This window comes from Oncorhynchus keta, unplaced genomic scaffold (assembly GCF_023373465.1).
Source record: "Oncorhynchus keta strain PuntledgeMale-10-30-2019 unplaced genomic scaffold, Oket_V2 Un_contig_22617_pilon_pilon, whole genome shotgun sequence".
Taxonomy (NCBI): Eukaryota; Metazoa; Chordata; class Actinopteri; order Salmoniformes; family Salmonidae; genus Oncorhynchus; species Oncorhynchus keta.
Genome location: NW_026282983.1, coordinates 36,328 through 48,646, shown reverse-complemented (window position 1 = coordinate 48,646; position 12,319 = coordinate 36,328). Strand labels below are relative to the sequence as shown.

General features: G+C 41.0%; 1 protein-coding gene across 1 annotated transcript in view; it reads right to left on the bottom strand.

The window, feature by feature from the left end:
• Positions 1-12,319, bottom strand: part of LOC118382811 (adhesion G protein-coupled receptor B3-like) — a 56,871-nt gene that overhangs the window by 20,632 nt on the left and 23,920 nt on the right. Inside the window, exons 6-7 of the mRNA XM_052505173.1 lie at positions 8,180-8,219; positions 484-1,280 (exon numbers count right to left, since the gene is read on the bottom strand). Coding sequence (XP_052361133.1) covers positions 484-1,280; positions 8,180-8,219 — 837 coding nt within the window. The remainder of the gene's footprint in view (positions 1-483; positions 1,281-8,179; positions 8,220-12,319) is intronic.

Sequence of the window (12,319 nt, the reverse complement as noted above, 5' to 3'; positions counted from 1 at the left end):
CCTACCTCTAAGGTTAAATCAACACTTCAACAGTCTTCTCCACTCCAGCCTACCTCTAAGGTTAAATCAACACTTCAACAGTCTTCTCCACTCCAGCCTACCTCTAAGGTTATCCAACACTTCAACAGTCTTCTCCACTCCAGTCTACCTCTAAGGTCAAACCAACACTTCAACAGTCTTCTCCACTCCAGCCTACCTCCAAGGTCAAATCAACACTTCAACAGTCTTCTCCACTCCAGCCTACCTCTAAGGTTAACCAACACTTCAACAGTCTTCTCCACTCCAGTCTACCTCTAAGGTTAAATCAACACTTCAACAGTCTTCTCCACTCCAGCCTACCTCTAAGGTTAAATCAACACTTCAACAGTCTTCTCCACTCCAGCCTACCTCTAAGGTTAAATCAACACTTCAACAGTCTTCTCCACTCCAGCCTACCTCTAAGGTTAAATCAACACTTCAACAGTCTTCTCCACTCCAGCCTACCTCTAAGGAGCTCATTGATATGGTGGATCCCGTCTCGCTCCTCGACAGCCCTCCAGTCTCTTCCATCTCAGCCAGGAAGTTCTTGACAGCGGTTCGGGGTTCAAAGGGCAGGTTCTGCTGCATATGTTCCTGTCCTCCTCCTGACCCATACTGCTGCTGTAGGTTCTGATCCATGTTCACCCCCATGTTCATGTGCTCCATGACCCCAATCCCGCCCATCCCCGTCGGGCTCATGTTGAAGTCCGGTGCCATCTTGTAGTGTTGCATCATCCTATCATGGGGCAGCGTATCTCCCATGCCCAGGCCCATGTTCATCTTGGTGGAGCTATCGTCCTTCAGGAGAGTGGGAAGTGTGTTACAGTTCCCAGATCCTGCTGCCGCCGCCGAAGCTCGTGGCATCACGATGTAGTCTGTCTCCATCATCTGGCTTTGGGGTGAATGTCCGCCCATACCACCCATACCGCCCATGTTGCCCATGTCGTGGCCACTGCCCATCCCGCCATGCCCGTGCCCGCCCATATCCTGGTCGGACTGACGGAGAGCATCATCGGTGCACAGGTAGACGGTGCGGCGCATGTCGGACACGCTGTCGCCCAGGCAACCCTCACCCATGTCCCCCATGGGGCCCATGTGCATGCCGGGCTGCTGGATCATCACCTTGGAGATGATGTTGCCGGGTAAGGTGGAGTAGTTGAGCCCCTCGGGACCCTTCTCATCCTCCTCGTCATTCAGAGAGATGCGGGATAGGGTGCCGGTGATGGTCGCCGCGCGGCAAGAACCCATGTCTTTGTGGAGAGCTGTGGAGAGGAGAGAAAGGGGAGTTAGTGGGGAATGAATACACCATACTGACAGACAGGGGAGTTAGTGGGGAATGAATGCACCATACTGACAGACAGGGTGGTTAGTGGAATGAATGCACCATACTGACAGACAGGGTGGTTAGTGGAATGAATGCACCATACTGACAGACAGGGGAGTTAGTGGAATGAATACACCATACTGACAGACAGGGTGGTTAGTGGAATGAATGCACCATACTGAGAACTAATGTCAGTCTGTTCTGTATGATCTGTTTATTTCATATTGTATGCTTATTTTAAATCATTCCGATTTCAGACCATTGTTGCATTTCCTTTTGATGAATATATGTAAAAACAAAGAATTTAAATAATAATGCCAGGACACTTCGCACAAATTGAAACAATGAACCGGATGTGCCCATTTTACAGTGTAATGACTATTTCCTCATACAGCTGGGAAGAAATAGACAAAACTTGACTACCGATCTCTTCAAATAGGACGCAGGGACACTACTTCAAAAGAGCCACTATAGAGGATTAGATGTTCCTGATATAACTAAGTACTGAGCCGACAAGCCTCTGAGGAGGACTTTCCTCAAATTCCACCTGAAATCCCGGATACCTAAGACACCTTTTTATCTTATTACGGTTTGGTTCACCTTGGAAAACCCTCAAAACCCCAGACACATAACCAGGAGAGGCTAGCTTTTTGTTCAAAAGCTCCCTTGTCAGAAGTCAGAAATACCCTCTGTTTGGGGACAGAACAGCCTGTACTGCTGTTCTCTGTGCATCTCTCCACCGCTGCAGAGCTGATGTCTGCGTCCCAAATGGTAGCATATTCACTACATAATGCACTACTTTTGATGAGAGCTGGTCCCTATTGGTCCTGGTAAAAGTAGTGCACTAGGAAGGGAATAGGGTGCCATTTGGGATGCATTTGCGGCCATTTTAATCTTGGCCTTCTGAATCCTCCACAGGGGAATTGCCTGTTTGAAAACCAACAGGCTGCAAGGAGAACACAAGGTCAGCAGTGTGTGTTTGTGTGTGTGTGTGTGTGTGTGTGTGTGTGTGTGTGTGTGTGTGTGTGTGTGTGTGTGTGTGTGTGTGTGTGTGTGTGTGTGTGTGTGTGTGTGTGTGTGTGTGTGTGTGTGTGTGTGTGTGTGTGTGTGTGTGTGTGTATGTGTGTGTCCAGCCCAGAGCAGAGCATAGCAGAGCAGAGCAGCGCAGCGCAGCACGGCCAGAAACAGAAAACATAACACTTCCCTTTTTGTTTTCAGCCTGAATCACCACAGAGTGGAGCAGGGAGATAAACGGTGGTGCAGAGAGAGAGAGGAAGGAGGGAGGGTAGGGGGTAGAGGGTAGGGGTAGAGGGTAGGGGTAGGGGTAGGGGTAGGGGTAGGGGTAGGGGGTGGGGGTAGGGGTAGGGGTAGGTGTAGAGGGTAGGGTGTAGGGGTGGGGGGGTATAGGGTAGGGGTAGAGGGTAGGGGGAGGGGGTGAGGTAGAGGATAGGGGGTAGGGGTAGAGGGTAGGGGTGGGAGTAGGGGGTGGGGGTAGAGAGTAGGGGTAGGGGGTGGGGTAGAGGGTAGGGGGTAGAGGGTAGAGGGTGATGGAGGTGGAGGTGGTATGACTCCATGGCCAGAAGGATGGGCAGGCAGGCGAGGGATTATTCCTGGTATATATTCTTGGCACAGTTATTATGTATTCCTGGTGTTATTCCAGATAGATTCCAGGCAGAATTTGGATTTGAGTTTTTTTTAGAACCGCTAAAGCAGTCATTATGACTGCTCATGATTTATACATTTGTATATTACTCTGCCATGTTTTAAGTCTTTAAGTCTTAATATCAACAACAGAACTGGAGTTATAACCAGTTTTAAGAATGTCATTTTTTGGAAAGGTTTTCCCCTGTTGCCCCTCCTTCTCCCAACAGTAGGGCATGTTGCCCCTCCTTCTCCCAACAGTAGGGCCTGCTCCACTCCTTCTCCCAACAGTAGGGCCTGCTCCACTCCTTCTCCCAACAGTAGGGCCTGCTCCACTCCTTCTCCCAACAGTAGGGCCTTCTCCACTCCTTCTCCCAACAGTAGGGCCTGCTCCACTCCTTCTCCCAACAGTAGGGCCTGCTCCACTCCTTCTCCCAACAGTAGGGCCTGCTCCACTCCTTCTCCCAACAGTAGGGCCTGCTCCACTCCTTCTCCCAACAGTAGGGCCTGCTCCACTCCTTCTCCCAACAGTAGGGCCTTCTCCACTCCTTCTCCCAACAGTAGGGCCTGCTTCAACAGTAGGGCCTTCTCCCAACAGTAGGGCCTGCTCCACTCCTTCTCCCAACAGTAGGGCCTGCTCCACTCCTTCTCCCAACAGTAGGGCCTGCTTCATGTGTTATTTCATAGTTTTGATGTATTCAAAACAATTCTACAATTTAGAAAATTAAAAAATAAAGAAAAACCCTTGAATGACTCGGTGTGTCCAAACTTTTGACAGTAGGGCCTGCTTCACTCCTTCTCCCAACAGTAGGGCCTGCTCCACTCCTTCTCCCAACAGTAGGGCCTGCTTCACTCCTTCTCCCAACAGTAGGGCCTGCTTCACTCCTTCTCCCAACAGTCCCAACAGTAGGGCCTGCTCCACTCCTTCTCCCAACAGTAGGGCCTGCTTCACTCCTTCTCCCAACAGTAGGGCCTGCTCCACTCCTTCTCCCAACAGTAGGGCCTGCTCCACTCCTTCTCCCAACAGTAGGGCCTGCTCCACTCCTTCTCCCAACAGTAGGGCCTGCTCCACTCCTTCTCCCAACAGTAGGGCCTGCTCCACTCCTTCTCCCAACAGTAGGGCCTGCTTCACTCCTTCTCCCAACAGTAGGGCCTGCTCCACTCCTTCTCCCAACAGTAGGGCCTGCTTCACTCCTTCTCCCAACATTAGGGCCTGCTTCACTCCTTCTCCCAACAGTAGGGCCTGCTTCACTCCTTCTCCCAACAGTAGGGCCTGCTCTACTCCTTCTCCCAACAGTAGGGCCTGCTCCACTCCTTCTCCCAACAGTAGGGCCTGCTCCACTCCTTCTCCCAACAGTAGGGCCTGCTCCACTCCTTCTCCCAACAGTAGGGCCTGCTCCACTTCTTCTCCCAACAGTAGGGCCTGCTCCACTCCTTCTCCCAACAGTAGGGCCTGCTCCACTCCTTCTCCCAACAGTAGGGCATGCTCCACTCCTTCTCCCAACAGTAGGGCCTGCTCCACTCCTTCTCCCAACAGTAGGGCCTGTTGCCCCTCCTTCTCCCAACAGTAGGGCCTGCTCCACTCCACTGCCCAGCTGATAATCACTCCACATTTGCCTGAAAACTGAACCTAAACTATACCTAAACTAATTTCACACATATAACAACAAATTAAATAAATTAAGTAAAGTATGGGGGAGTTGATAAGTGAGGGGAAGCGAACAATGAATAATTATGTAATCACCAATTGTGAATGAAGAACAGGGCGGACCATTCTATTGTAATGATCTATTCTAATTATAGGCCTAATCTGAAAATGGTATGTTACCTCTATCAGTTCACCAAATTAAAGCAGTCTTATCAGTTTACTCTGGACTACTTGGAGTAGGCTACACAGGGAGAGCATGCGTAATTAGAGTAGGCTACACAGGGAGAGCATGCGTAATTATCCACTACCGTTCAAAAGTTTGGGGTCACTTAAATATGTCCTTGTTTTTGAAAGAAAAGCAATTTTTTGAGGACAAGTACATTAATGTCTAGTTTGAGAAACAGACGCCTCACAAGTACTCAACTGGCAGCCTCATTAAATAGTACAAGAATAGACTGACGAGTTTCAGAAGAAAATTATTTGTTTCTGGCCATTTTGAGCCTGTAATCGAACCCACAAATGCTGATGCTCCAGATACTCAACTCGTCTAAAAAAGGCCAGTTTTATTGCTTCTTTAAGCAGGACAACAGTTTTCAGCTGTGCTAACATACACGCAAAAGGGTTTTCTAATAATCAATTAGCCTTTTAAAATGATAAACTTGGATTAGCTAACACAACGTGCCATTGGAACACAGGAGTGATAGTTGCTGATAATGGGCCTCTGTACGCCTATGTAGATATTCTATTAAAAATCAGCCGTTTCCAGCTACAATAGTCATTTACAACATTAACAATGTCTACACTGTATTTCTGATCAATATGATGTTATTTTAATGGACCAAAAATTGCTTTTCTTTCAAAAACAATGACATTTCTAAGTGACCCCAAACTTTTGAACGGTAGTGTAAATGCTGAATGGCTTTCAATATCTGGGAAAATATCCACATCGGGCAGCAGGCGCAAGTGTCGGAGAATGTGGTGATGAGGCTAGTGGAACCTTCGGGGCGTGAAGGTAGCCTAGTGGTTAGAGCATTGGGCCAGTAACCAAAAAGTTGCTACATCAAATCCTTGAGCTGACAAGGTAAAACTCTGTCATTCTGCTCCTGAACAAGGCAGTTAAATCCACTGTTCCCAGGCTGTAGTTGTAAATAACATTGTTTTCTTAACTGACTTGCCTAGTCAATTAGATGTTAAAAAATAAACCCCAGGTTGGCAAGGGGAGCAATGTCACCATGGAAAATGTCTTCACTTCACTGTCATTGGTGAACAACAAGCTTGAAAAGAAAACAAGTCTGGCCGGCACTATGAACAAAGTGAGTCCGGAGCTCCCTTCCTCTGTGCAGAATAAGGCACTGGCACAGCCGTGGTGTTGTGGTACAACGGTGTGGAAGAATGACAAGACAATTGGACACAATAAAGAGAAAACCAGAGACTATTACCAACTACAACCAAACAAAGGCATGTCAAAGTGTGTCAAGCAAGTGAAAGGTACTCAAATTGTGTTTATTGTTAGGACAAGGAATAACAGCTAAATTAAATCCAACTGATGCCGTTGCGAAAAGATGTACACAAGAACGAGCTGACAATAATTGGATTATTTTTTTAAACTTATATTCATTATAATGCCTTTACTGCTTTTGTGCCGAGTTTCACGATTTATCAAGACCTTATGATGATATTGAGGCTACTGTTGTTTTCATCAAGACCTTATGATGATGTTGAGGCTACTGATGTTTTCATCAAGGCCGTATGATGATGTTGAGGCTACTGTTGTTTTCATCAAGGCCTTATGATGATGTTGAGGCTACTGTTGTTTTCATCAAGGCCTTATGATGATGTTGAGGCTACTGTTGTTTTCATCAAGACCTTATGATGATGTTGAGGCTACTGTTGTTTTCATCAAGGCCTTATGATGATGTTGAGGCTACTGTTGTTTTCATCAAGGCCTTATGATGATGTTGAGGCTACTGTTGTTTCCATCAAGACCTTATAATGATGTTGAGGCTACTGTTGTTTTCATCAAGGCCTTATAATGATGTTGAGGCTACTGTTGTTTTCATCAAGGCCTTATAATGATGTTGAGGCTACTGATGTTTCCATCAAGGTCTTATAATGATGTCGAGGCTACTGATGTTTCCATCAAGGTCTTATAATGATGTTGATATAATATATGCCATTTAGCAGACGCTTTTTCCAAAGCCTTATAATGAGTCATGTGTTTCATCAAGACCTTATAATGATATTGAGGCTGGTCCATCAAGATCGAACCCACTACCCTGGCGTTATAAGCGCCATGATGTTGACTACTGAGCTTCCATCAGAATGATGAGGCTGTTATCATGTTCAAATGAAATATTCATTCTGTTTCACAGTTGTTACAAAGGTACTCCACAAATAGAATTGATTGAACAATTATATATATATATATGTTACATTTAGCCTACAGTAACTTCAACTAATGAAAACGCCATTGTGTTATTTCAAATAGAAAACACAAATTGTATTCTAATGTTACCCAAATGTTTATTTTTGTGATAGCATATATCAAATATATTAATTACACTGTTGGAATGTTGCAGTCAGGCCTCCTGAGTGGCACAGTGGTCTAAGGCACAACATTGCAGTGCTAGCTGAGCCACCAGAGATTCTGGGTTCGAGTCCAGGCTCTGTCACAGCTGACTGTCAGTTAGCCTTAATTCTCTCACAGCATCCAACAAAGTTATTTTCCAGCGTAGCCTAGTGGTTAGAGCGTTGGACTAGTAACCGGAAGGTTGCGAGTTCAAACCCCCGAGCTGACATGGTACAAATCTGTCGTTCTGCCCCTGAACAGGCAGTTAACCCACTGTTCCCAGGCCGTCATTGAAAATAAGAATAAAAATATGAGTAAGAATAAGAATAAGAATATGTTAACTGACTTGCCTGGTTAAATAAAGGTCAAATAAATAAAAAAATTTAGACCACTTTTTTTCTCAGGCCTCCATTGATTTAGTCACCCAAATCTTCACCATCCTACAAGGGTAAAAACTCCAATCAATTTGGAACGGATTATGATAGAGACATGAGGTTAGAACCATTGGTTTTGTTAGAGGACTATTTACACAATGAACATTTACCTATTGGTCAAAATATGTGTTTGTGATTGGACACCTTACACACTCTTAAAAACACAATACTTTAAACATGAGTCATCAACAAAACCAATGAAAGCAGGGCTACAGTGCAATGCTTTCCCATCGGCCATTTTGTTAATGAACAACAAGTACAAAGGGATGTTTAAAATGATAAGCGCTGTCATTATTATTCAAATTCACGACTCTCCCACTCTATCTTACCCTTCTCTTTGATATCAAACAATGTGTTTCATCCCACACAGAAAGCTAGCCGGCTTTCTGACACCTAACAAATTCTCTTTTTTCACTGAAGCCTCCCCTTTATCACTCCTCATCTGTGTCCCAAATGGCACCCCTATTCCCATTTAGGGCTTTAATTTCAATAGGCAATGTAATCAGGAGCTCATTAATTGAACGTGACACCTGTCTGTTTGTTACCTGATCGACAGGCGATGTCAACGTCTTTCTCAAAGTCCGTCTGTTGGGAGAGAAAAGACAACAGTGGTGAAAATACGGTCAGACATAGATGTAGACATAGATGTAGACATAGATGTAGATGTAGACATAGATGTAGACATAGATGTAGACATAGATGTAGACATAGATGTAGATGTAGACATAGATGTAGACATAGATGTAGACATAGATGTAGACATAGATGTAGATGTAGACATAGATGTAGACATAGATGTAGACATAGATGTAGACATAGATGTAGACATAGATGTAGATGTAGACATAGATGTAGATGTAGACATAGATGTAGACATAGATGTAGATGTAGACATAGATGTAGATGTAGACATAGATGTAGACATAGATGTAGACATAGATGTAGACATAGATGTAGATGTAGACATAGATGTAGACATAGATGTAGATGTAGACATAGATGTAGACATAGATGTAGACATAGATGTAGATGTAGACATAGATGTAGACATAGATGTAGACATAGATGTAGACATAGATGTAGACATAGATGTAGACATAGATGTAGACATAGATGTAGACATAGATGTAGACATAGATGTAGACATAGATGTAGACGTAGACATAGATGTAGACATAGATGTAGACATAGATGTAGACATAGATGTAGATGTAGATGTAGACATAGATGTAGACATAGATGTAGACATAGATGTAGACATAGATGTAGACATAGATGACATAGATGTAGACATAGATGTAGACATAGATGTAGATGTAGACATAGATAGACATAGATGTAGACATAGATGTAGATGTAGACATAGATGTAGATGTAGACATAGATGTAGACATAGATGTAGACATAGATGTAGACATAGATGTAGATGACATAGATGTAGACATAGATGTAGACATAGATGTAGACATAGATGTAGACATAGATGTAGATGTAGACATAGATGTAGACATAGATGTAGACATAGATGTAGACATAGATGTAGACATAGATGTAGACATAGATGTAGATGTAGACATAGATGTAGACATAGATGTAGATGTAGACATAGATGTAGACATAGATGTAGACATAGATGTAGACATAGATGTAGACATAGATGTAGATGTAGACATAGATGTAGATGTAGACATAGATGTAGACATAGATGTAGACATAGATGTAGACATAGATGTAGACATAGATGTAGACATAGATGTAGACATAGATGTAGACATAGATGTAGATGTAGACATAGATGTAGACATAGATGTAGACATAGATGTAGACATAGATGTAGACATAGAAGTAGACATAGATGTAGACATAGATGTAGACATAGAAGTAGACATAGATGTAGACATAGATGTAGACATAGATGTAGACATAGATGTAGATGTAGATGTAGACATAGATGTAGACATAGATGTAGACATAGATGTAGACATAGATGTAGATGTAGACATAGATGTAGACATAGATGTAGATGTAGACATAGATGTAGATAGATGTAGACATAGATGTAGACATAGATGTAGACATAGATGTAGACATAGATGTAGACATAGATGTAGATGTAGACATAGATGTAGACATAGATGTAGACGTAGACATAGATGTAGACATAGATGTAGACATAGATGTAGACATAGATGTAGACATAGATGTAGATGTAGACATAGATGTAGACATAGATGTAGACATAGATGTAGACATAGATGTAGATGTAGATGTAGACATAGATGTAGACATAGATGTAGAGACATAGATGTAGACATAGATGTAGACATAGATGTAGATGTAGATGTAGACATAGATGTAGACATAGATGTAGACATAGATGTAGACATAGATGTAGACATAGATGTAGATGTAGATGTAGACATAGATGTAGACATAGATGTAGATGTAGACATAGATGTAGATGTAGACATAGATGTAGACATAGATGTAGACATAGATGTAGATGTAGACATAGATGTAGACATAGATGTAGATGTAGACATAGATGTAGACATAGATGTAGACATAGATGTAGACATAGATGTAGACATAGATGTAGACATAGATGTAGATGTAGACATAGATGTAGACATAGATGTAGATGTAGATGTAGACATAGATGTAGACATAGATGTAGACATAGATGTAGACATAGATGTAGATGTAGATGTAGATGTAGATGTAGACATAGATGTAGATGTAGACATAGATGTAGACATAGATGTAGATGTAGACATAGATGTAGACATAGATGTAGACATAGATGTAGACATAGATGTAGATGTAGACATAGATGTAGACATAGATGTAGACATAGATGTAGACATAGATGTAGATGTAGACATAGATGTAGATGTAGACATAGATGTAGACATAGATGTAGACATAGATGTAGACATAGATGTAGATGTAGACATAGATGTAGACATAGATGTAGACATAGATGTAGACATAGATGTAGATGTAGACATAGATGTAGACATAGATGTAGACATAGATGTAGACATAGATGTAGACATAGATGTAGACATAGATGTAGATGTAGACATAGATGTAGATGTAGACATAGATGTAGACATAGATGTAGACATAGATGTAGACATAGATGTAGACATAGATGTAGATGTAGACATAGATGTAGACATAGATGTAGACATAGATGTAGATGTAGACATAGATGTAGACATAGATGTAGACATAGATGTAGACATAGATGTAGACATAGATGTAGACATAGATGTAGATGTAGACATAGATGTAGATGTAGACATAGATGTAGACATAGATGTAGACATAGATGTAGACATAGATGTAGACATAGATGTAGATGTAGACATAGATGTAGACATAGATGTAGACATAGATGTAGACATAGATGTAGACATAGATGTAGATGTAGATGTAGACATAGATGTAGACATAGATGTAGACATAGATGTAGATGTAGACATAGATGTAGACATAGATGTAGATGTAGACATAGATGTAGACATAGATGTAGATGTAGACATAGATGTAGATGTAGACATAGATGTAGACATAGATGTAGACATAGATGTAGATGTATGTATCTGTTATGTTATGTATCTGTTATGTTATGTATCTGTTATGTATCTGTTATGTATCTGTTTTGTTATGTATCTGTTATGTTATGTATCTGTTATGTATCTGTTATGTATCTGTTTTGTTATGTATCTGTTATGTATCTGTTTTGTTATGTATCTGTTATGTATCTGTTTGTTATGTATCTGTTATGTTATGTATCTGTTATGTATCTGTTATGTTATGTATCTGTTATGTATCTGTTATGTTATGTATCTGTTATGTTTTGTATCTGTTATGTATCTGTTATGTATCTGTTATGTTATGTATCTGTTATGTATCTGTTATGTTATGTATCTGTTATGTTTTGTATCTGTTATGTATCTGTTATGTTATGTATCTGTTATGTTATGTATCTGTTATGTTATGTATCTGTTATGTTATGTATCTGTTATGTCATGTATCTGTTTTGTTATGTATCTGTTATGTTATGTATCTGTTATGTTTTGTATCTGTTATGTATCTGTTATGTTATGTATCTGTTATGTTATGTATCTGTTATGTATCTGTTATCTATCTGTTATGTTATGTATCTGTTATGTTATGTATCTGTTATGTATCTGTTATGTATCTGTTATGTATCTGTTATGTTATGTATCTGTTATGTATCTGTTATGTATCTGTTATGTATCTGTTATGTATGTGTTATGTATCTGTTATGTATCTGTTATGTTATGTATCTGTTATGTTATGTATCTGTTATGTATCTGTTATGTTATGTATCTGTTATGTTATGTATCTGTTATGTTATGTATCTGTTATGTTATGTATCTGTTATGTATCTGTTATGTTATGTATCTGTTATGTTATGTATCTGTTATGTATCTGTTATGTTATGTATCTGTTATGTTATGTATCTGTTATGTATCTGTTATGTTTTGTATCTGTTATGTTATGTATCTGTTATGTTATGTATCTGTTATGTTATGTATCTGTTATGTTATGTATCTGTTATGTTATGTATCTGTTATGTTATGTATCTGTTATGTTTGTATCTGTTATGTTATGTATCTGTTATATGTATCTGTTATGTTTTGTATCTG